This window comes from Varroa destructor, unplaced genomic scaffold (genome assembly GCF_002443255.2).
Source record: "Varroa destructor unplaced genomic scaffold, Vdes_3.0 BEIS01000004.1, whole genome shotgun sequence".
NCBI lineage: Eukaryota > Metazoa > Arthropoda > Arachnida > Mesostigmata > Varroidae > Varroa > Varroa destructor.
Genome location: NW_019211457.1, coordinates 26,674,108 through 26,698,842, shown reverse-complemented (window position 1 = coordinate 26,698,842; position 24,735 = coordinate 26,674,108). Strand labels below are relative to the sequence as shown.

Here is a 24,735-nt window from a genome sequence, read left to right as displayed (position 1 = left end):
GAGAAACGAACGTCGATGTGAATGAGTTACGCTGTCGACGAGTCTAAATGAGAAAATGGGCATGATGGCAGGCGATAATGCTGTCAGCTATACCTAGGCAAAGATAAGCCCAATTTAAAGTTTAAACACACAAGCGTATTCAAAACCCAGATCGGAGTTTTCTTTTAGTAGTAGATGGAACGTGATGATTAGAAGTGATTGTCCTCTATTGTTTTTCTTTTGACAGACAAACGCAAAAGTTTTTAATAGTAGCTAAGTCTATTGAATCTCCATGTGGGCCATGCCAAATATAACTATTGCGATAACTAGATAAACATGCTAGAACTCCCAACACACTCTCATGCTGAGAGCTATAGGCGCGTATCGGACCGTTAACGCCCATACGGCTCGGATGCAGTCGACTCTATGTCAAAGGCCAAGCCAGGTGAAAGCTTTGGTACGATTTGGTGGGAGGATCCTCAGGAGGAAACAATGTGGGCCTAACAGAACGAATGGAAACTGATTTTAAAAAGACCACAGAGCGTAACGATAGCTAGTATCGATTTAGATGTAGAAAACTCAATGTGCTCCGGGGAAGGGAAGTGGCGTTATGTTCTATCTCACCCAGTTCTGCACAGTACTTAGAGATATAATCTGCACCACTGATATTGTTACCTATTATTGGTCAACTGAACCCAGAAAATCAATACGCAATCAAAAACTAGATTGCCTTGAAAGAATTTGAAATGCTTAGCGGGTCATTTATTAATGGCGTTATTATAATGGTGATGACGATTGTGATTACGAGATCTACTGCTGTAGTCTTGGTCTTAGAAACTGCGTTGCGTTGATATCGTTGATGCAACCGAAGGGTTACAATTCCGCTAAGCTCGGTCAACTCAACCGGTCGAAGCTTTAAACGTTGTTTCTGTCAAATTACTGCTCGGAAATATTTTGTGATATCGTAGCTGTGGGCGAATCGCCCCTGTGAATAATCGATCCACGAACATTAGCTACTGGATGATCTACACTCGAACGGCACTGATTGGAAGGTCATAGATAAAGAAAAGTTCGTTGTTTCCGAAACTATCTTACACTTCTTGCCTCGCTATTACCCCATGGATGTAGCCTCTAATTCCATCCAACTCAGATTACTCTGTCGTGTACCTTTTTCCGTTTTGTCGCACCGCATCAACTTACGGTGACTCTACTAACGAGAATATTTACACAATGGTTTGAGCCATTCAGTGATCTGAGCGCATCTACCTTTAAACAGTACTTTGTGGCTTATCTTATTATCCAGTGTTGACGAGTAAGTCAACAGACGCACGAATTGTAATATCGCGCGTATGAATGACCGCACGTAAATCGGAGTATGGAGTCGGATTGAGTCGGGCGGTAGAGGGTAGGAAAAGGTGGCCTTATCCTGACGAAAATGATACTATAGATTGTTGTTGTTGTGAACTTAATTCAGGTCAATCATTATGTACGTATGTTACGTACTGCGTTTCTATTAGTACCCTCTTGTATCTAGTAGTACATAGTATGTCTATTTATTATTATATATGTACTAGATGTGGACATTGCAGATGAACCCAGTTACACCACTTTAATTCGCTGTATTGCATATAAAATATATGACTAGACATAAAATGCTTGCCTTCACAATGGAAACCTTCGGCATTGAATCATACGTTAAGGGATTTTATCATCAGAATCACAAAACACCCACCCGTGAATATCAGAAAAAGATATAGTTCCTTAAGCAAAGGAAACGTAGACAGTGCAAGAACTTTTAACTATTTACGTTAAGTTTTCACTATTAAACGCGGAAGCTGGAGTAATCTCGTCCGTGCGCTTCGCCCCAGAAATACAGTACAAAATAAGCAGTAATATCATGATTATTATATGGTTATACACATAAGCAAATTACTGCGTTTTTGCCTAACATAGACTTCCCCAATTAATCTCACAGGACAGCATACTCAGTAAAGCGACTGCAGGGACTCACTTCGCGCGCATCAGGTTTTTGTCAGTTACCATACGCCGTGCCTACTGCACGTCTATATCACAAGCAATACCATATGTCGATCATATGGTACCACATGGTTAAAACATGCTGTGGTAGGAAAGCAAGTTAAGGTGTATAAAGAGAATGCCGTTATGATATTATAAAGGTACGCACTGACTTTGGCATAAATGTGCACCCCCATCAACTTGGATTTGTTCGACAAGAATATGTCGTGCATCCGATATAGAATAGCAAGACATTATGGTAATTATAGTGAATCTGATAGCACCTGTAGAATATCCCGGTAACGACTGGGGATAGAGAGCGAATGGGAAAAACTGTAGTTATAATAATAAACTGTAGAGTGTTTTCGATCGAATCGAAGCGTTTCGATTAGACTATCGATCTACTGGGGGAGATGATCCTTCCCATTATTTCGTACCGATATGATGCTGTGTGAGATACCCTACATTAGCGTGGAAACGAGCCTTATAGAGTGTTTAAACCGAAGAGAATTTCTTGTATTGAACTTTTTGCTGGCCCGTTGACGTACATTCAATTATACGATCATTAGTCCACCGCGCCTGTCACTGTGTTCAAGTTACAAAAAACAAATTAGAGTTCTTGCACCACATGGCGTCGATGTACGACGCTCAGAGTCTAAACGAAGTATCGACGACCAATTATAATACCAGCAATAACAGTGTTTTAAATAGTTTACTTGACGAAGAAAAAAGAAGCGATTTTGCTAGCAGTCACAAAACCGAATTGTCTTCAGCAAATTACAACAGAACGCAACGAGTTCGCTAGGCACTTAACGAACGAATAACAAACTATAGGAGTTGACCAATTAATAAATGGAGAAGCTCGTTTTCCCGTGGCCAATTTCCAGACTAGCTTACCGGTCAATCTAAATACACTACGAGAACAGCAGGAACGACAGGAGCTGCACCACGACGGAAAGCAGCTATTGGCGAGCCATGTTCAACTATTGCAGGAAATTATGCAACAGCCGCTTCCTTCGGTACAACATCCACGGCAGCAACCTCAGCTGCAGCGGCAACTGCCACAGCAGCACAATTGCATGCTACAAATACAACCACAGCAGCAGCAGCCGCCACTACAATTATTTTATGAGCAGTTGCTCCTGCAGCCTCCGCGGCAGCAACAAACAATCCCACAGCATCTGCCTCCAGCAATTTCTGCAGCTACAGCCGGTACTCTTCAGCAGTTGTTACAACAGTAACATCCACAGGAAAATGCGCAGCTGATGGGCCGCTTGAGCCAGCAGATTCTACCGGATCAGCGATATCCCCAACGACCACAGCAAGTACAGCTGTAAGAGGTACTCCAGCAGGAACAGGTGTCACTCGCCGTCGAGGCGGTTGCAGATAGACCATAAGGCAGTGTAGCAATTCCTGGAGTTGCAACGTCTTCAGCAGAAAAGCTACTCAAAAGAGAAAAGGAACAAATGATGCGGAGACTCCCATATTGGGCGCTGCCACTGCCACCAGCTGAGTTAAGTCGACTGCTAGCGGGAGGCGCGAGACCATTGCAGGCATCGATCATGACGGCAGCAAGCGCGACGACGACAACAACAGCAAGAGCAGCGGCAAACAAAGCAGGAACATATAAGGTAAAGGATCGCTGCCTTGGTTCAGTGCTAAAATGCTAGACTACTATACTAGGGACAAGTCAAACGACTGAAGCTCGAAGCCAAGCATAAACATTGTTTGTTTACTGCTAAATTAGGCCAGCTGTCTGAGTCAATGCTTAACGGTCGTACCGAAAGCAGAACGCTAAACACTCATTTATTCCGAGTAAGCAAAGAGATGGGCGGAGGATACGGATTCGTGGCGCAAATACTGGACAAGATTCTCTGTTAGACTATTCCATGGCAGGGTCGGACATGATCGTTGTGCAGGCAGTTCATAATGTTGCGTGATACCGGGCTTGAGTCGTGTATTCTTCTCGGACCCCTTTGCGTGCAAGAATATATCTTGATTTTGGTAGACAAACCAAGGATATTTAGGTTTACGCCCATGTATCCGTAGCAATATCCTGTCACGTATGGGAGACCTGTGGTAAAAAGGTGTGCCTTCTAAAAGAAAGCCTTCGGTTCTTCAGATTTCTTTATTCCTGCTTCCAGTTCTATGACTGGTCTTAGACTGATTTGAGGTTTAAGTCCAAAGTAAACATTCGAATATAAAAGAAAAAATAATCAGATGCTAATGCCATTAATGTTTTCCAGCTGAACCAATAACGGCTACAGTTAGATAGATGGATGTACGATCCTATCCAAGATGTCAGCGACGCATATAATGCCGTTGTCTTTTAGACAAGAACTGATTCGCAGATCGTGTAAGGTCAGGCGAGCAACTTCACGTGGAGGTGGAGATTTTTTAAACCATCTAATGAATCAATTAGCTCAGAGGTCATTCGATTCAAACTAAGAAAACGTTTCTTCAAGGCCAATGACTTTCCAGGATTGTTTTCGGTAAGGTTCTCTTCAACTGAAATGCCTACAACAGAATACCGACCCTCTCTGATCCCTGTCTCTCCTCTTAACTGTCCCTCTGTTCGTTTAATCAGCAATGAACTCCGTCTTGTTGACGCTTAAATTCAATTCATCGAGTATCATTGATCTATTGCACTGTTACATTGTTAGAGTTAGCAGAAATTATCAAAGGAAAGAGCAAAAAGCTTTAGCAGAATTTCACATTTGTATGCAACTAGTTTGTTGACAATCGAATGCGCTCCATTGATATATGGCGTAACAATGAGGGTCATCTCTCATTGTTAGACGAAGCCAAGTAGAAATAACTCACTGGTACAAGGATTTTCGGCCCTTGAACACAAGCTGGATCTTCGCATTAATGCGTGTGTCTGTATGTATGATGTGTCTGTATGTTGAACGGTAAACTGTTTCGAAAAAAGGATATACTTGGTAGCTGAAACATGACGATGCCGGATACACAATGTTACAATTGGTTTTATCTAAAATAGGACGTCCTATCTGACCGTTAGTTAATTGGGATTTTTTGGCCATTGCTCTAGTTTCCGATCCTTGACGTTCATGCGTATAGTACATTCAGAGATATTCGATAACATGGAACTCATCGTTATTATTGTTCTTGTTATTACTATTAGGGCAAATTCATTGCGCACTTCGAGATCTCTCTTTTATCGGGGGTAATCCAGGGGGTAGCGCTAACAACCCTGCAACGGCCAAAAATATTTCCGCTACAATGAAAATAATTTAAGCATACATTATGAGTACGAAGTGACATAACGTTAACTCTGAGTAGTTACGTAATTACACGATGAGCTGAAATTAAGAACTTAAATAAACCCGAGACTTGATGATGTTGAGACGATCGTTTTATCTACCTTGGTACCGAAACAGCAGTATCTTGCGCACATTTCTTCTCCACAATGACGTACTACTACATGTCTTCAGCGGGCAAATAAATACGACATGGACATTCATATGCAAACAGATATTTGTGCTTGTTTCTATTTCGGCATTGACCATTTAATGCTAAGTTGATCCTTAATCTTGATGTGTGGTAGTACCACGATTTAGCCGGAACGAGCCACAGGTCAAATGGTTAATGGAGCATGTCTAACTTTTGCCAACAAACAGAAAAAATGAAGTAAGAAATTAGTACTTGTCATTTGTTGTCGTTTAACCGATCGACCAAATTGTTAGTGAGTGGTCCCAAAAATGGTTTGGTACTATTTATTAGCTATCAGCTTGAGTTCTCTTTGGAAAGGTCGGCTAACCACAAACGCGAGCGGCACCAAATGCCTTGCTAGTGGCTTCTAATCGTTCATTTTGAATAGAAAATATATATCAATACAAATATACACAGAGTACGGCAGGAACCGAAAGCGAGTGACCCGACACGCATATTCATCGACTCCTCTACCAGTCCCATGTTACAGAAGACAGCGTCGATTTTCCCAATTTAAAACAGGGATAAATTTACGCATGGATTGTATTAAAATGAACGCATAAGAGCAACATAAATCATTCAATCTATGAATGCTTCTTTTTTTTTTTTTTTTCACTTAGTTCAACTTATTCTAGATGTGCGAAAATAACAACGACAAACATTTCGAAGTTTCGAAGCAGGAAGAAACCACTATGAAATTTAGCTTGCCACCGTACTGCCCTTTCAGTTGGATGATCTCTCAAGTTAGGCGGGTTTATTTGAACGTAATCCCTCTTAACCTTGTCTGTTTTCATATAGTTAAGTAGAACAACTATCTACGAGCTAAATAGACAGCTAAGCTGCACTTCAGGCATGTAAACTGTATAGCAGATCCTATAAAGCTGAAAAAGCTTTTTGTATAACAATTTCTAGTGCATATCCCATTTCGGCTTGATACCGCGTTGCCTGCGGCTCTAAGTTCCTAGATAACTCGCTGATTTTTTCCGCAACCGTTGGCTGCCGGTCAGCATGAGAACAAGCCAAAAAAAAAAAGGAATCACGCTAATTAGCCGTTCATGCTGACAGTACACGATTACGAAATGATTTTCAGATACCCGCCACCGTATTTATATTGATATACGCTTGCATTTACTCTTCGCAAAGGATTATTCGATCGCGATCAATGACCCCGCATCCAATGCGTACCACTTTGGCGCCACCGCGTGAAGCGTCTAGGGCGATTTTTTTATATCCCATGCATGGCAGAGCAGCCATTACTATCAAGACAAAAAGCATGAACAGTCCTTGCATAAAATCGATGCCATGAAACGTGTCAATGAAGATATCGGACACCTATAATTTATTTAACCTAAAACAAGGCTTTTCTCAATTGTTCGAACAATATGAATAATTTCATATATATTCAAGTATCCCACTAAAACTCTGTTTTATTTGTTTTCTGTAAAAGGACATTATGTGGTCTGTTAATTTGACTTTGTTAAACACAGTTGATTGTATTTTATTACAACACAACTAAAAAGTCGCTTATTTATTTCCAGATAAACACTTCTAATATTTTACGTTTTTTACATGAATGTAAGTACGATGCTTATGACGAAATAAGTTTTTCTGAAAGGGCTAATTAAAACAAGAACAAAACAACTACTCAGTCTTATCGGTGGAACTTTACAGTTGCATTCAAGCACAAAATCTCGGAGTACGCATGCCCATACTGCATGCGATTCGACGGTTATATATACATGAGTTGCAAGTAATCCAGAAAATTCTATAGATAATATATTTATCTTTTAACTGAGGGAAGTCTATCTGAAATACGTCTAAACACTTCGGTTACAACATCAAAGCAAATAGCCATCCGTCAATATATGGCATGAAATAAGCTTACGCAAGCTAAAAAACCACCTTATTTTGCCCTCTCTTGTCTTGTACATCATAATCATACTCAGTAATAAACTGGTAGCGCGTACAATTTTCACTGGTTAACAGCGAAACTGCATCGATAACAGATGCATATATATGCCAATCGCGGTGACCGTGGCCCTGTTTCACAACGTCAGCGGGTACTCCCTAGTTGACTTCTCCGAGCAACGAGAGGGTACCATCTTGTTCGCCTGATGCCAGCGACATTTACGAACTTACATCGAAAAGCGCTAGAAAACCGGGACCGTTCTGTCCCACTGGTCGGCAATAGCCGGCGGAAAGCTAGCCGGCCATTTGAACGAGTTCAGTTCTATAGTGGCCTTGTGGCTTTTGGTCGTTTCTCCCGGACTCGAGCACTGAACGGCGTCAACGGACGCAATAGCCGAACGTATCACCAGAATACTAAAGCCAGTCCGGGTCGATAACCGGGCGAATTTTGGCTCCGAGCGCCGCATCCGGCCAAGGGAGAGAAAAAGGATTTAAATGACGGCCGCCTGCAGAGACGCTGGTAGATGGAGTCACGAACAAAGTGCTGACGCTGGCCAATATATATATATATATATATATATATATATTGTGCGTCGAACAGAGGTAGAGTGCAAAAGATACGAGGAGCAAGACCAGTTAACCTACCAGCCGGCTAGCCAAAATGAGGCTTGTGCTATGCGCTTTATTGATTGGCACAACCGCTGGAGTACCCTTAGAGCCTTGCCTTGACAATGCAAGATTGTTGTCAGCCGCCGACACAAAACCTGCTTCTGCAAAAGCAAAGTCAACGATAAAGGGTAAAGACCAACCGTGTGGAATACAGGCGGCTCCTTCGACTTTTAGTGCCGAAGATGATAACGAGTCCCGGCCGGAAAAAATACCAGGACACTTGTCCCAATCAAAGGCAAATCAAATGAGTGTTCGGCTCCTTGGACACGAGACAGCCCATAAACTGTCCGGCTTCGATTTGTTGATGCGAGATCAAGCTCTGGAAGAGGCCGAAAAGCGAATGAAAGAACAACAAACGAAAAACACAGAAAACAAAGAAGACATTTCAAAGATGCCAGAGCCAGCGAGTTCTATGAAGGGACAACCTACCATGGTTAACTCTAAGGAAAAAATTATAATGAATTCTACGTGTAGTGTTTCTGCCACCGATGCTAATCAGGTTGTGCCTTTTTATAACAGTGAAAATAATATAAAGGTTATCGCGTCCAGAGTTTTCGCTGGCGGCGACAGGGCTTTAGGCAAACCGTTTATGAATAAATACATGCCTATAAAAGTTCAACCCAATAATAAACCCGGCAAAATGGGGAAAGCACTTGCAGTGGAACATCTGACGGAAACAACTTTCATGAAAAAGGAAGAAGGTTTAGTGTCGTACTCATTCGAAAGTGATATGATGACCGCAGGCAAGTCGGCAAGCAGAAAAACGCCCTCAATGCCAAACGCTGTCAAGACGGATGCAGAAGAAAAACAAGCTGATGATGCGAGGACTAGTCTGAAAGCAAGGGATAAGTTACCGATAAAGAGCGCAGCTAAAATTATTCCTTCCAGATATTCGTCAGCTGTTCTAGTAGAGCCTACAACTGTAATGGACGCAAGGTCTGAAGAAAAAGGTAGCTTTGTTAAGCAAGAGACCCAACCAAGTGGTGCTTCTGTGAAGTCGAAAACATTTACCGTGAAGAGTGCTTCAAGACAGTTTGGTTCCATCCCAGAGAGGCAACCTTATACACACGAGCGTTTGCTGCATCCAGGAGAAGTCAACTCATATAATGGGTATACATTTTGCTGGTTTCTATTCTTTTCATGTATTTCAGATAACGGTTCGGTAACCCAGAGATAAACCTGTGTTTTAGAAAGACAAAGTCTAATTTAATATGGTTGTCATTATTAAGTAACAGACATTCTGCAAATTTGATTTTTCATTTTTATTCTAGAGACACCTCACGTGATATGTTGCATTTATGTTGAAAATCGAAGTGTCAATAGCTGTGTGTTTAATATATTGTATATGTTTGCTATTTTCAGTTACAAGGTTTATCGTGCCATGGTCGGCTTCAGAAGCACCGAGAGTTTTTTTAACGAACTCGCAAACGATGAAAGTCAAAATGTGACATTCTGGCAAAAACCTCTTGTTGGTAGGAACGTCACGTTTATTATGCCAACTATAACAGCACAAACAGTAGAAGCAGCACTAAAGAAGCGGAAACTAAGATACACGATACTTACAGACAATCTTAAAACTTGGATCGATGCTGAGCGCAAAGAACTTAATCCAAACCTATTTTTAGAAGAGCGAAATATGGAAAATTTCAAGTTAAACAAGTACCACCGACTCGACGAGATTTACTCGTACCTGGACTTGCTTGCCAGCAAATACCCTGCGCTTGTTCAGCTCGTAACCCTAGGTCATACCTACGAGGATAATCCAATTCGGGGTGTCGTGGTCTCCACAGGAGGAAACAAACGTGCCATCTATATCGACTCTGGAATCCACGCTAGCGAATGGATTTCGATCGCATCGGGACTCTATTTGCTTAGCAGTATTGTGTCGGGCGCAAAAAATGACACCGAAATTAACACGCTGTTAGATAGGTTTGATTTTCACTTTGTTCCGGTCGTCAATCCCGATGGCTACAAGCATTCTTGGATTGGTGATCGTCTCTGGAGGAAGAACCGAGTTCGCTTTCAGGGTTACCACTGGTGCGCGGGAGTGGATCCAAACAGAAATTTCGGTTATCACTGGGGCGATGAAGGAGCTAGTGCCAATCCATGTGCCCAGGATTACCGAGGCCCATTCGAGTTTTCCGAAAGCGAATCACGTGCCGTACGAGATTATGTCACCTCGTTGAAGGGTAACCTTTCCTTATATATGAGTCTGCATTCGTTTGGTCAGTATCTGCTGTTGCCTTATGGAGCTGGTCCGCTTCTCGTGAGTGCTCAACATGATGAGCTCATGGCTGCTGGCTCGGTTTTTCGAGATGCGATTTACAAAAAGTCCGGTCAGATATATCGCGTTGGCAGTTCAAAACAGCTGCTGTGTAAGTAAATTTCTAATTGTTTTCTATTATTAATACGACTATCATTATCAAGCTCAAGTGCTCCAAATTGTGGGGATGTATATGTTGCATGTCTTACTCTCTCCTGAAAATGAAATTTTCTTTCTGAAAAGCTTTTTTTTTTTTTATCACAATTATTATTGCGTGAATCTGTAATAATAATTTGTCTATCTAACCGCAGATGCATATGTATTTTTTTTTTGCTTCGAAATGGAAATCAATAAATGAAAAAAAAATCATTATAATTACATGAAAAAATGTCAGGACTGATGCTTAAAAAATACTTACTGTCCGTAGCCCATGAGAAAAAAAGCATATGCATAAAGCACTGTCCGTTATTATGATGTTCGAGCATCCTTATTCATTATAGTACTGTGTTTTTCGGTTCGATTAATATTCCGCTCTTTATAGATCCAGCATCGGGCACGTCGAACGACTGGGTGCATAGCCAAGGGGTTAAGTACGCGTTCGTAGCAGAGTTGTGTGACCAGGGTGACTATGGTTTTCTTCTGCCAACTAGCCAGATTTTGCCAACAGCCATCGAACTTTTCGAAGGCGTGAAAGCTGTAGCCAAAACGATCGCTTCAACTGAACTATGAAGCTTTATCGCCTGAAGTACTTTGCTCGGTCCGGCAACTCGAGTCTGACTAAAGCATTGATGTTACGCAAACACCGAAGATGTATCATAGAACCATTTCTTGAAACCATGGCATCATGACACTTTCTAACCCCTGCGTCCCACGCTAATACCAGCCCAATTCTGCCCAACATGTACAGTCTATGATATTATTAACAAGACGCGTGTTATGTAGAAAAATGGAATGACTAGTTCGCATGCGTGACATACATACAAGATACTGATATGTATGTGCCAATGGAAATGACCCTGGAGCAAACAGCGATCTATTCCGTCAACGTGCCGGCACACACATACAACCCTAATACATGTAAATATCAACTATATTTATAAATTGAGTAAAGGAGCTCGTCGTACAAATAGACAGATAATCGTTTCTCAGATTCATGGAGGTCAGGGGTATTCAACATAAATAAAGTACATTAAATTTTCTCATAAAGACTTCATTTTTATTTCCAACATGTTAAAACAAAATGAACAACTGAACTGTATAATAACGTTTACCTTGTAATAAACAAATATATTAGCCTAACTATTGTATTTTATAATTAGGTTTCATATAGACTGTACTTTAGCCCAGCTGCCCTCGAATCAATCGGTCCGGATCGGCTAATTAATGTTAAGGATGGTTGGTATTAATGGCACCAGGAAGCGGAGCGCATTCTGCAGAATTATGTGATTATACGAGCTGCAGCCCTTTCCAATCAGTGTCGAAGAATGTATAGTGTAAGCAAAGTCCGATGACTTCTAGGCAAAATGGATTTTCTAAGCTGGGTCCTTTTATCTCAAATGCTACGTCTATATACGACGGTTCATCTTGAGCCCAAAGGCCCACTCGCAACACAAAAGCTGGGTGAAAATCTTCGGGCGATATGCGACAAAATGGAGCGTATTTATAAACTAATGAAACGGTTTAAGCTTAAAGTTTCTTTTTTGCTAAATATTAAGTCCTTATAGCCACTTATAGCCCTTTTTCGCTGGCGATGAGCAATAGAAAAGTGAGTGGATGTTCGACCTACAAAAAGAGGAAAACTCTGAAATTCATCTCCTGGCCATCTCTGCTGGAAGCTAAATCTGAGATGCAAGCGGTCCAATGATCAACATGCCTTATCTGCGTCTTTTCGTAGGAGACTATTCACAAGAAGATACGGTTCTTAATGACTTGTCGGTGTGTGTGTGTGTTTCTGACTACTTATTATCATCTTTTCCGCCGTCTGTCGTTCCTTTCACCGTGACCCATTCAATTCTTGTGACGTAACTACAATGATGACGATCTAATGGATGAGGTAAAGATGAAGTGAGGAATGACTAAAGTGATGTTCTTCCCATGGTATCCTCGTTAAGTCCCTTTAGAAATCAGTTCCGTACATTTCGCGACCTGGAATATTTCAAATGGAAGCTATGTAGTTAAAGATATTACGAAAAGCTACTCTGTAGCTTGTGGAAACAATGTACACTGGTTTTTGAAATGGATCTCAACAAACGCTGCCGTCCGAATTCGGCCTGAATCCTACAACGTATTTTATGAACAAGATATACATGCAGTTGTTTTCATGTAGGCTGAATAGCATGAGCAAGTATTTACTTAAGAAGCTCACTTATGTTAGCGGATGTTTGATCAAACATCTGGTTGATTTCGTCGAAGAATCTCGAGGTCATTGACAATGGCCTTTCGCTTTGGTTTGTTGTGGTTTGTCGAATCGTTTGTTCGTAGGAGCTCGTCGTGGCGCTTTGCCGATTTATTCCAGGTTGAAACGGCGGCGGGGGTGACTGCAGTGGGGCAAAGACAGGTTCGTTCCCTAACGACGGTGAAGACCGCTCTTGATTGACACTGAGCTGATTAGCATATGAGTTCGTATAACTCGGCGTCAAACCGCCAAACTTGAAGGGATCCTGAAATTGTGGGGTCTCCAGTAACGTCTGATAAGGTGATTCGTAATAGGGCCGCGACTTGAATGACGATTTGCTTGTCGAGCTCTTTATCTCGCGTCGCAGTGGCAGTGTCCGTGTCCCATCACTATACGAAGGTGACGAGTAGCTTGAGTATGTAGTTGTTTCTTCGAATCCTGATCCCGTTTTATGTGTTGCAGTCTCCTTAAAGCCGGGTCCGCAACGGACCGTCTGTCTAACCGATGGCGGTGGCGTGTACGTTTTGAAAACCGGGTTCACCGTCGACTGGTAGAACTGCTCAGAGAATGGCTGTTTTTGCGTCGGGTATTCGTTACTAAACGAGTTCGAAGGCAGCGGTTTTGTCGGATGCACCGGAGGCGCCGAAGGTGCCTGAGGAGCCCGAGAACTAAATGAGAAAGGCGGAGGAAGAGCCATCGAAGACGCAAGGGGTGTCGACGGGAGCGAAGACGCTACCCCCCCGTCGCGGAAAACTCCGCGCGGAGGTTTTGGTGGCACGGGAGGCGGGACTTTCTTGTAGTTGGGTGTTGGCTGTGAGTACAGCTGTGACGATGAAGCAAACGTTGGCGAAGAAGATGGAAGATAGGCGGACGGTGGCGGAGGCACAGGTGGGGGTATCGAGGAAAATGATCCTGACGATGGGGCTCCATAAAGAGAAAACGATGCAGGCGCTGAGGGTGGGGGCGGCATCGAAGGAGGATAACTTGTCGAGCTACTAGGACTAAACAACGGAGGAGTCGAGACGTAAGGAGATGATGAAGAAACCGGCAGAACTGCTGGAATAGTTGGTGCATGTGATGCAGGAGTTGGCGGTGGGGGTGGAGCGGATCTTGGGCTGGAAGCCAATGGCTTGTTGTGGGTGGGCTCAGGGGAACTCGCATAGTCATCATCCGACGTCGCTGTGATAGCTTGAAGGACCTTGAAAGAACGTGAAGGGATCTTTGATCCTGTATATCGGGGATTAGTCATCGATTCATCGAGCTCGGCAGGGTTGTTGCAGTACTCGCTGATATCTTCTGCAACAAATCATGCGTTATCATATATTAAGAGCTACGTAATTTTATTTTATTCTTAGATATGTATAAGCCAAGAGTCTTGTGTTATTTCTGCGTCAAATCGATTTAACAGGTGAATACAGCTATGGCTGTTGCTAATATGAAAAACTCTTAAAGCCATCGACTTACGAATGTCTTCAGGCCAAAGGGGAGGTTGTTGTCCGTATTCGTTAAGACCTGGTGAGCCTGGGCCACAGACTGGGCTGAACCTGTTGGAAGGCAAATGAGCTCGCTTTACCAGCTTGTAACAACGTAACTTACCGAAACAATCACCTGGTTGCCTGCTCTTCATTATATACTATATTCGCTGATTTTTATAATAGTATTACTCAATCACAACGATAAATCTTGAATCGAATTTTAATCTAGCACTTACTCTCCCTGTTGCTTAGCTCGATTAACCTTCTTCTGAAAGTTTGGAGATTTAATTTCCGAAAGATCAATGCCAGCTGGTGTATAGGTAAACGGTTTCTTGTCTTTCGACAACGTGCTCTGAAGTTTCTCGGGAAGACGATCATACTGTGTGAATGAACCGTCGGGGCCTGAGCCGCTTGTCGGTTTCGGGCTCTGAGGTGCAGAAGCGTTGGCAGCTACCGCAGCGGGGCCAATTCCAGGGATCTTAATAGGAGCTGAGCGTTCAACATTCGTGTTAATCGTGCTCACCTCATCCTTTCCGCGCTCTTCACGCCAGTTAGGTTTCCAACCGGGTGGAGGCGGGGGCGGCGGTGGTGGAGCTGGGGAGTCGTTGGACATTCTCGAGCTGTCAGAAATGCCACTCAGCAAACCAGATTTTTAAATAACCTTAAAAAAGAGGCGTGGAAAAATACGGCAAACTGAATAGGATTGAAATTAGATGCAATGCAAATCGACCAAGACCAAAACGTGCAACTCTATCTGCGTCTATTATTCAAACCGATATTATTAGTTAACGGAAGGTAATCAGAAAGCGAAAACCGAAGCGTTTCAGGTTTTCGCTTTCTGATTTTTTTGCTAGATGATTCCCACTAGACTATCACATATATATATATATATAGATATGCTAGTCTAGTGGGCTACATTTGTGTATTTATTAATTCCGAAAACTAGATAACAGCTATTATCTAAATTTAGCTAGGCGCTAAAGTATTACTGAAGAATAGTGCGAAGGTAAAACTCTAAACGTTTCAACAATATTTCTCTTGTCTCTTTTAGAATGGGTTTGCTCACGATTCGGGGATACGAGTTTTGGCACAGGCTTTCCGATATAACGATTTTCTAACTTTGTCGAAAGGTTTCTAAATGAAAAGCCTTTCAGCAGGAGATCTATGATTATTACTGTTCAACAGATGTTCAATGAAACTCGGTTCTGTATGTGGCGACAGGTAGATGTAATGGGCGTATCACAGACTGAATCCAATGGAAGATGTTTCAATGCATGTTATTTTACATTTTACATGAACGTTGAAACATTCTACGTTTTAGATAAACTTTGAAAGGCTTCTTAAAACTATGAATGATCATAAGCACTTTTAGTCGAATGAAAAAAAAGCTGCAATCTTTTAAATTGAGTATTTTCAGCTACGCGAGTAAATTATAGTCACCCCTCTATTTGTACATCACCTGACCAGTGTAAGGGCACAGTCCCGGTCTATGCTAATGCTGGTAGTTAACTCGTAATGACTGAGTGGTTAAATCATCGTACGGTCAATGTCTGACGCCGACTTCTTTGTTATTATCTGTATTTATAACAGCACCATCTAGATTGGTTGCTAGTCGCACAGTAGCTGTAGCTTTGCTTGTGTCTCACAGAATGTGAAAACAGGAAAGTACAGATAAACGAAACTGAGAGGACGCCCAGCTATGCTTGCCTGTGCCCTAAGTAACGCCGACTCTCGAACGCCGAATGCAGCTGCGAGACAGCAACCTCGTCCGAGTATCCTCATCGTGCCCGTTCGGAGTTCTTTCACCGCCCACAAGGTTTTGCTAACGTCGGCTTTCATAACGGCGATGCTAGCGGTGACCACTACTAGAGGTTCGTAAAGCGAAGCCAGCTATTGCTTATAGCATCGTCTCTCGTGAGCGTTGGCAGCCTTGTTTGCCTAACAGCTTGCTTCGTTCATCCAACCTTGGCCCGGAATGCGGCTGGCAAAACCAGCCACTGGTCTGCTTTACTCCACCAGCCAACAGTCAACTGAATTACCTGACTGGGCGCCCGCGCTGTTGCATGGGATGCAATCGAAAGGACGGGACCACGGTTACTGACTCTTATTGTTGCTCTTGTTGTTGTAGTTGTTATTGTTGTTGTTAACTGCTTCTGCGGCGCCTAGAAGAAAGTACTTGGTCAATGACGGTGACGCAGAGCAGAGACGCAGCGCATTAATAAGTAGTGTACAGTTAAGGACGAACAGCATCACCTTGTAGGCAGTTTGAAACGGACCGATAAAGTGGCTTAGCAGCGTCTGGCAAGTTTGTGTATTCGAAATTAGTGATGTTGACAATTCGTTTTGAGGCATGTAGCGTGACAAACGTATGCGACACAAAAGTCGCCTATTTACGGGCTGAAGAGCACATCTATTCAACTAAGCGACATCTAACTCCACTATCTTTGTCGCCATCTATAAAAGATCAATCTCGTACTCGCTTTCGATGAAAGAATCTACTTATGAAGTAGAAGTAAACGATTTGCCATATCAGAATTGGAAAATGTGGTCCCTCAACAACTAGTAACGCAAAAATGTATCTACAAAAGGTGCAAAAGATAGCACTAACACTCCAGAAATCTTAAACATTTACATCCTAAGTATATATTCAGCCTTAGCGACGCATTGCGGCTGTTTTACTAACAGTTCAATTCTTAATGAATGTAGATACCCGTATAAGATTAACCAGAGTTCGACCACTTCAAAACAAGCAGGAAATCGTCGTCGTCGTCATCATCCTCGCAGACTCGACGGCAAACCGAAAGGGTTCGGGTGACACGATACCGTTCGAATATCTTTATGTGAAAAACTCATCAATAGAACTATCTTACTGAAGCCAGACGGTGGTCAGATAAGTGCTCCGCTTTTCCTTAATATAGAATCGTTACTTAACTTCGCTAAAATATTATTATTACTTTTTATGCGTTTATTCCTGCTCCACCTATTTCGTGGGGTACTTATCGCTGTTAATTCGTCATAAACAAACTGCACAGAAAGCCACATTTAATATAATGGATGTTTCAACAAGGGTCCCTTTGGTTGACATGTAGGTCTGTATGTCCACTTGCTGTTCCAAAACTCTCCGAAACATATCATTAGCACTGGGTGATTAAAATCCCGGTACACATTTTGTGTTCTGAGGATGAACATGAACGCATTTGCCGATCACAACCAACACTATCTTTATGCATTTTCTTCATTTTGTACCAAAATTAACTCGATTTTCACGGAAGCAACTCAAAAAAAACTACGTACTTCACCAGGTGGTTAGTTACTGGCTTGCCACGTCGACCCAGTCTCCCGTGCAGCTCGCGAAGTAGCTGTGGTGTCCGTGTGGTGAGTTCCCACAACTGGGAGAACGCCGAGCCCGGGGCTTCGTTAGAGGAGGAGGTCTCACCTTAGCTCTAAACCTTGCCTCTGGTTAGCGAACGTCTGTACCCTTACAGCGTATAGCATCGTTTAGAGTTTTGCTTTTAGCGGTAGATCATAGCGACCCTCTGGAAGGAAAGACGCTTTCCTCTCTGTCGGCGCACCCAATGAGCCCCCAGGGTCGGACTGCTACCTTAGGACCGCTGGCGCTCTTGATCGAGTCTAGCAGGCGTGCATGCAACTACCACCGGTTGGGCAAACATCCGCAAACCTTCAGCTATGAGTTAGCTTAGCGACGAAGTCAGCGACCCAGGTCAAGCTGCGGGCGGATGGCAATGTCTGAAAGGACACTGATAGTTTTGACTGACTTAAATCGTCTGCAAAACTAGTTTTTGCCGCTGCATTTTCGTTGGTCAGTTCGTGGTCGATGGCTGTTCCTGATAGTTTTCGAAAATCGACAGCGCCAAAATCGAGAGTAGAACAAAGAACAAAAAGCCGAAGGGAGGGAGAGTTTAAAGAAACGCGGAAAAGAAGCTGGCACAAGCCATTTATATATGTGCTGGCTTGATACCGCGGTGAAATTAACGTGATTAGTGCTGCTTAGCTTCATACTGGAGATAGGCAGAAACGAAAGCGACTAGGAGCGGTACAGTTTGATTGCTGGGGCGCGTCATATTTATTTGACGCGCAACTGTTGTCTCAGTCCTGAGCTACATGGTGATAGAACCACCTATTGCTGAGAGATACTAAATTTATGGTTTGCCGTATTACTCTACATGGACTAGTTCATGTTTGAACGAAGCTTCATGCTTGCTATTAATGCGACAAATAGTCAGCGTAATACTACTTTCTAAACTTGCTTAAAATGTAAGACAGTTTTCAACTTGTTTGGTAAATCATTAAGGAAGTCACATTGTTGCAAGTTGCACTGTTTAGGGAGTCATCTTATTCGGGTTAGCCTTATGTTTTGTAGACGTCTGATAGAAAGTCCTTTGGGGGCATTCGAACAACGTAGCTCCTGGGTGTTGAGCATCAGTGACACTACATGGATCGACTTTTCAATTGAGACAATCATGCACAGGTATACGAACTATATACAATTAATAATGAGCTTTACATGGGTTTTTCGATGTTGTTAAAACAGGACAACGTCTGTATTGGTAATACATCAGCCCGTCAGCTGTCGTTGCTGGTAGAGGATCGCGTAAGGCTAAGTTCGAGATCGCGGCCACACATTCAGAATTTCTTGGCTTCAACCCAGCGCTGAGCATTCGCGTGCTCGCCTATGATTTTTGTTTGGCTCCGCTACAATCCCGTGATACATTCGTACTCTTACCATTGACCAGAATCAACTTTCACTCGGTCTATAGATACCGTAGGTCGGAAAACTTTTAAGTAGACCCGAACAGTCGGAAAATCTCAATTTCTAACATAGTCTACCGATGAACATAAGTAGACCATAAGAGTATCGTTTCTTTTTTGTTCTTTATAAAGACTTAACTATCTCATAAGCAACCAGCAAGTTTACAGCAGATAATTATGTGGAGTGGAGTCTCCACTGAAAGCGTGTCCAGAGTCTGGCCAATTTAGTGCTCTTTTCTTGTTCTCAACGAGCTTAAGTTAAACATTGCTCTGACACTATAATAAACAGTTAAAACTTTATAACAAAAAATATACAATTGCCACATATAGAAGTGATCAAGAAGAGGATCTCATACACGTGCGAACTGAATCATACTGTTTTTACCAATGAAGAGATAATAGCTCGTTTTAATGTAGGCCTGATCATTAAGAGATCTCAAAGACCTATTAGATTAGCATTTAGTCAATTCTTGCAGGATACGATCTCTTACAGGAAAACTATATTCGCAATCCGACTGGGTAGGCAAATCATTCTTGTCCACCTAGACAGAAATACACACGAAACAGAAACACTTGGGTTATTTAAGCTTATCTCACAGATCTAAACTACATAAACAAACTACCCTAGTTAAGAGAAAATATCCCACTCGTTGTTGCTGCGGCTAAAATCCGATCTCCTTTTCACCCATATTCTAGACGCGCGTTTCATTTCACTCCTGACTTTTAACAGTATCTTCAAACGATACACGACTATGCCATGACACACAGATCCAAGCTGTAAAGAACAGGGATAGGGTAAGCGAGTAGCTTGTCAAATAGAAGGCTGCGCACAGTCAGAGGCTGGTTGCTAAAGTCTGTCGTACAGCAAAACTGCTCACTCAGACATCTTTAGATCACCGTTAGAGCTCTTGTTCCGAGTCGTCGCAGCAGCAAGGCCCGTTATCGTTGCCGCGACTTGAAAGCTATCCATATTAACTTGTTTCTGAAAGCGTTGCTCGCAGAAGGTGGCCGCTTGACTCAACCAGCCTAAATACTGCACGCAGTATATATGGGTAAATAGTATACCGAGTAAGACAAAAGTCTCAAGAGCGCTTGAGTGGAAATACGACACAAGAGACTCTTTTTCATTTTTTAGAGACGTTTCTTTCACTCTGTATTATTTGACAATACGTCTAAACAGTATACGCACACCGCAAGGAACTAAACTCAATTTGAGCTAGTTAAAATCAAACGGTGAGGAAAGTCGTCAGTCAGTTGTAGGTAACTACTAATTGCATGCGGTATAATAACGCAAGTGGAAAAAAGCTTGAAAAGTTACTTGTCTGTTTTACTGTAGGGCTCATATAGAATCGAGGTAACTAATCAAGTGTCTACCATAAGTGAAACGCTACAAGGTTGCTAAATAGACGAGCTCCGCGAACGAGAAGAGTTCATAGTAATACGCTGAAGTGTTCAATTATACGGTGTAGTAATACTGACAGTTGACAATATAGTATAAGGTGTTCTTTAACCGGGGTGAAAAATGAATACGTTTCGTGGCACTAAAGGCGATGTTGTTTTGTTTGCGATCTTGACAGGAGAGCCAGTTTGAAATGTAACCAAACGCTCCAAACGAAGAAACAAATTTCTTGAAGACAAAACAAAATTATTATTGTAAGCAAATGTTCACTGAAATCAGAAATGAAATAAATGCGACGCAAAACTATGGAATAGAGGGCGCATAATGCAAACAACGAAAGCACATTGATCAATCCTATAACCTATACACGGCTGATCAATCAAAGTCAAAGGCATTTTTTGAGCTTTTCTATTTGGCCTCAAAACATTTATTTGATAACCATTTTTTAGCCATCTGCTAAGCATCCATGAAGAAGGTGTTTCTATCTGGATTGCAAACCTTTGCTAAACCACATTGAGCTACCTACCTTTCAGTTGCCAAGTTCTACTTCAGAGGCGTAGACAAAGCTACATTACCTCTGCACGATGCATCACCACACACGAATCACCGTCCTATTCATTGGGTTTTACCTAAAGATTGATCTTACACCCTGCGGTTGATGGCATTTAGTACAAAGACATGTATCAGTCTGTAGGAATAAGTCATCTATGCATGAAGACACTTTCATTGCATTTAAGTAACCTTTGTAGAAAATTATGTGTCATAACAGTACAGGCCATAAACCGTGGAACTGTGGTAATCTAGAGAGCAACAAGCCCGATCAGTACGTCCGTTTTTATGTCTGGAAGCGCGGCATTCGACCGTATTCACCCACTGAACACTTTTCCACGTAAAGTGAGGGCAAAGGATTAAACGAATTCACAGTATCTTTAGAATGAATATACGTATATGTCAGTAGATTTAGAAGGATCTTATATAAGAGCAATCAGAAAATTAGTTTTTGATGAACGCGTAAAGTGAAACTTCCTGATTATAAAAAAAAAAGTGTATGGCTTTTGCTTTGCGAATTGCAAAATTATTATTTAGACAGGAAACGTGCACAGGCCGTTTTGCTTCTCTATTTCCAATCATCATTTTTTAAACGAACGTTTATTTCTAATAAGTTTGTTTTCTTTCAAAGTGGAGGAGGCGTGGAGAGTGAGTTCATTTTGTTGTAAATATTCATTAGTACAATGAATATTTACAACAAAATTTATTCATCAGTCGGTCCAATAGTAATATACTTTACACTCAGCAGCTTCATCGGAAAATAGCTAAGTTCGGCCTAGTTTCTCTCAAAGGAAAACACCTCAGGAAAGTTTATGGCATATGTATAGCAATGGTATTAAAAGTATGCATGCAGATAACAGAGGAAAATGTTTCAATTTATTCGACTAGACAATGTTACCAACTTGTCACGAGAAACTTTCACCTAGGTCGTCATGCATAAATGGACCTCTCAATCAATCAATCAATAAAGAGGCGTATAGGAATAATGTCTAATGTATTGTTGCTGTTTATTCGTTCATCTGTATGTACAACCAGTCGTCGGCATTGCTCAACAAATAAATAATTCCAGTGGCGGGCCTGCTTTGGTCTGTCTCCCTTGTCACATCCATCTCCCCGCCCCTTGGTAACCCCTAACCTCTGCATACGTTCACATTACCCTAACCATCGTCAATATCTAGGTACCACGGTTTCGTTCAACGTGTATTTGCCAAATACACAAGTAACGACGAATTTGATTCAACATTTTTCTTCTGTTCTGTGTCATGTATTCTTTTTTTTTGCTCTTAATTTTTGCCCCGTTTCTTTTCCCATAGTCTTGTTGTTTCTTAATTAGCGGGATGGTGTGCTTTGCGACGTACAATTCGTCCTCGATCGTTGTCCCTGTTTTACGATAGAGCGCGCGATTGGCCACCTATTCACACCCTACATCCCCTTCGCCCAAAACGCGTCCAATTCGTAATACCCAAAACACCATTCTAATGTTATCATTATCGCATTATTTTAATTATTATCGTTATTCAAACTGCGACAGGAGAAAAACAAATAGGGAGACTGATACTCCCACGACGGACTGCAAGACATCTCTTCGACGATATACAAGTGTATCTAATATTATGTAACATACGGAGCTCAGCCTCTTGCATCTTACGCATTTCTCGAACTCATCGCAGCGACTGTTGCTACTGTCGCCTCTGATCAGAGCCTCAGTCGGATATTTTTTTACTACGTTGACTCATTAGGGCCAAGAGTCGGCCACAAACCCTATTCAATCCAACTCGACCTAATTTCATTTCCGCCCAGCGTTTTCACAGCCCGGAACATAAAACATATTCGCTAATTTATCTCTATTACACTCGCTTTTTTGTTATTGTTACTACTGCTGTTGTCATTGTTGAATGTACACTTCATATGTCAAACAGAATGTCGCATTACGATCATCGCGTCCGTGTGTGTTGACGGATGTGCAATAATGAATCTTCGTTCTGAGCTCTTTCTCTCCATTTCTTTTTTTCTCTCCTACGTTCCTTTCTCTGTTTTTTCTTTTTCTGTCGACACACCACAAATGTTCACTGAGGATCTCCTAGCTGCAACCTCTTGCTGATATCGGCATCATTTGCCTCACCCTCATCAAATGGCCTGTCGTGTTCTCGCTATGTAAGAATTATTACCATCATTCTTCCTACACAAAAAACAAAAACGACATGTGTGTTGTTATGCACGAGCCGCTGATACTGATGAGAATGATGAGACATCGAGGCTTTTTGCTCGCACGTTGTTCTACTGTCCTTTCTGGATAAATCGACTAAACAAAAAACGGCAGGACGAAGATTTCATTTTTAAAGACTTCAGCTTTTCCGCTGCCCCTTTTTAATATATGCGAAACTTACGCCTCACACCTACTGTAAAGCCAACACGCCCAACATTTTTTATAGTCTTCTCATCTATCAGTTTTATTCGGCCTTTCCCGCTGTGACGTCCTTGTCGCTATGATCATCGTAATCGTCACCTCAAATCGTGTACTTTTCTAGTGCTATTACATTGATGATTGAACATACGTGCCCTATGTATGTGCTTACATGCACTCGAATTGCTCGGTAATTCATCATATATATATATATAGCTACGTCCAGCGATACCATTACTACTATTCCCATTTTGCAATTATCATAATTATTATTTTATTACTTTAAACATTTTCGTATTTCTTGCTATTATTGTTATTATTTTTAGTGTTATATTCAAGAAGGGTGTGCTGCATTACTGCCAGCGATCAGTTTTCGAGTTCCGTCCTCGTACAGAAGTTTTTCATTGTCACATTCTTTTTTGCTCCTTTCTAAATGATTCTGCTTAGTCGTGACGATGTTATTGGCTTATTTGCGTTCCGTCGCGGCTCCTGAGAATGGGTACAACCTTCGACCTTCTTTGAAAATCTTTGTCTTTTACCTCCATAAATGTACACAAATTTACTCTTAAACTGATTCTATGTCTAGAGCATGCAAGAGCTTATGTACGAACTTCGACTTGGTAACCGCTTCTTCTAGTTTTGCCATTCCCGCCGCCTCTGCACGGACAGCTAGGCTCATTTCATCAGGTCTCTAACCCCCAGTTTGGTTCTATATACTAGTGTTATTTTTAGCATTATTACCATATGAATATATCGAGTAACAAATCCACACCAACTAAGCTGACGCAGACATACCCCATTTTGTTTTCGAGGTTTCTCATCATTGCTCCTTGTTACCCCCATGTAATTCTCCTGCTTCTCGTGTTGCAGTTTTTATATTGTTGTGCCTTTGGCCGACTTCTCAATTTCCTTCTCAAACGGATCATCATGAATTAACAGGGAAAAAAAACTCGACAGCTATCTCTCACCTGGCTGTTCGTTCGGCTAAGCACTGCCAAACAACACGTAATTATGAAACAATTGACCTCTGAAATCGGTTGGTTATCACCTTCGGGCCCGGGCGGATAAGCGCCCGTTAAAAATGTATTAATCGTATTGTTGATGCCGCTGTGGTTTATGTCCTTGATAGATCGCTTTTCCCTTAGCCATAGATATACATGTAATATCGTGTCATTCTCTCGGCTCACTCATTCATGTAAACGAAACAGCAATCAATCATTTAATCATTTGCCTTATTATCATTGTTATAATTATTATCATATCATATTGTAATCAGCAACTGCCATTGATGTGTCAAGATATAGAATATGCACATCTATCATAGATTTCCTTCGTTCTTTCACTTCCTCGATATTTGCGTATTACTTCATGCCAAAACGAAATCCCAACAGAACATATACAGCACATTATAGCATCTTTTTAGCAGCATTCATTACTCAATACTCAAGTCATTAT

The 24,735-nt window shown here is 41.8% G+C and overlaps 4 protein-coding genes across 11 annotated transcripts in view; 2 read left to right on the top strand and 2 right to left on the bottom strand.

Moving 5' to 3' along the window:
- The first annotated feature begins 59 nt into the window (after positions 1-59).
- LOC147756023 (uncharacterized) lies at positions 60-3,878 on the top strand. Its single transcript, XM_086988766.1, has 2 exons — positions 60-2,254; positions 2,883-3,878. The coding sequence occupies exons 1-2, from the start codon at positions 2,252-2,254 to the stop codon at positions 3,234-3,236; spliced, it is 357 nt and encodes a 118-aa protein (XP_086844892.1). The 5' UTR covers positions 60-2,251; the 3' UTR covers positions 3,237-3,878.
- Positions 3,875-11,494, top strand: LOC111248985 (carboxypeptidase A4-like). Its single transcript, XM_022802211.2, has 3 exons — positions 3,875-9,135; positions 9,388-10,400; positions 10,830-11,494. Exons 1-3 carry the CDS (start codon positions 8,018-8,020, stop codon positions 11,015-11,017), a joined length of 2,319 nt encoding a protein of 772 aa, XP_022657946.1. The 5' UTR covers positions 3,875-8,017; the 3' UTR covers positions 11,018-11,494.
- Positions 11,483-24,729, bottom strand: LOC111248987 (uncharacterized). Of its 7 annotated transcripts, none has more exons than XM_086988744.1 (6): positions 17,453-17,698; positions 16,198-16,320; positions 14,395-14,819; positions 14,148-14,227; positions 12,654-13,979; positions 11,483-12,433 (listed from the first exon to the last, which is right to left on the bottom strand). In XM_086988744.1, exons 3-6 carry the CDS (start codon positions 14,769-14,771, stop codon positions 12,405-12,407), a joined length of 1,812 nt encoding a protein of 603 aa, XP_086844870.1. In that variant the 5' UTR covers positions 14,772-14,819; positions 16,198-16,320; positions 17,453-17,698; the 3' UTR covers positions 11,483-12,404. The 7 variants fall into 7 exon arrangements, with proteins under 7 accessions (XP_086844870.1, XP_086844869.1, XP_022657951.1 ...); XM_086988743.1 differs by having other exon boundaries at positions 15,866-16,320; positions 17,453-17,697; XM_022802216.2 differs by lacking the exons at positions 16,198-16,320; positions 17,453-17,698 and adding an exon at positions 24,076-24,729.
- The window catches only part of LOC111248986 (forkhead box protein K2-like), a 16,369-nt gene continuing 13,493 nt past the window's right edge, over positions 21,860-24,735 (bottom strand). For both annotated transcript variants that reach the window (XR_002672749.2, XR_015327475.1), the window contains one exon: positions 21,860-23,055. The gene's annotated coding sequence lies outside the window, so the exon portion shown is untranslated. The remainder of the gene's footprint in view (positions 23,056-24,735) is intronic.

What these genes read in the sequence shown, in the direction of transcription:
- LOC111248985 (XM_022802211.2), top strand. Translation starts at nt 8,018, where the DNA reads ATGAGGCTTGTGCTATGCGCTTTATTGATTGGCACAACCGCTGGAGTA. An exon ending in GAAGTCAACTCATATAATGG is followed by an intron (nt 9,136 to 9,387) that starts GTATACATTTTG and finishes TGCTATTTTCAG; the next exon opens with TTACAAGGTTTATCGTGCCA. An exon ending in CAGTTCAAAACAGCTGCTGT is followed by an intron (nt 10,401 to 10,829) that starts GTAAGTAAATTT and finishes CGCTCTTTATAG; the next exon opens with ATCCAGCATCGGGCACGTCG.
- LOC111248987 (XM_022802216.2), bottom strand. Translation starts at nt 14,771, where the DNA reads ATGTCCAACGACTCCCCAGCTCCACCACCGCCGCCCCCGCCTCCACCC. An exon ending in CCTTTGGCCTGAAGACATTC is followed by an intron (nt 13,980 to 14,147) that starts GTAAGTCGATGG and finishes GATTTGTTGCAG; the next exon opens with AAGATATCAGCGAGTACTGC. An exon ending in TCAAACATCCGCTAACATAA is followed by an intron (nt 12,434 to 12,653) that starts GTGAGCTTCTTA and finishes GAAATATTCCAG; the next exon opens with GTCGCGAAATGTACGGAACT.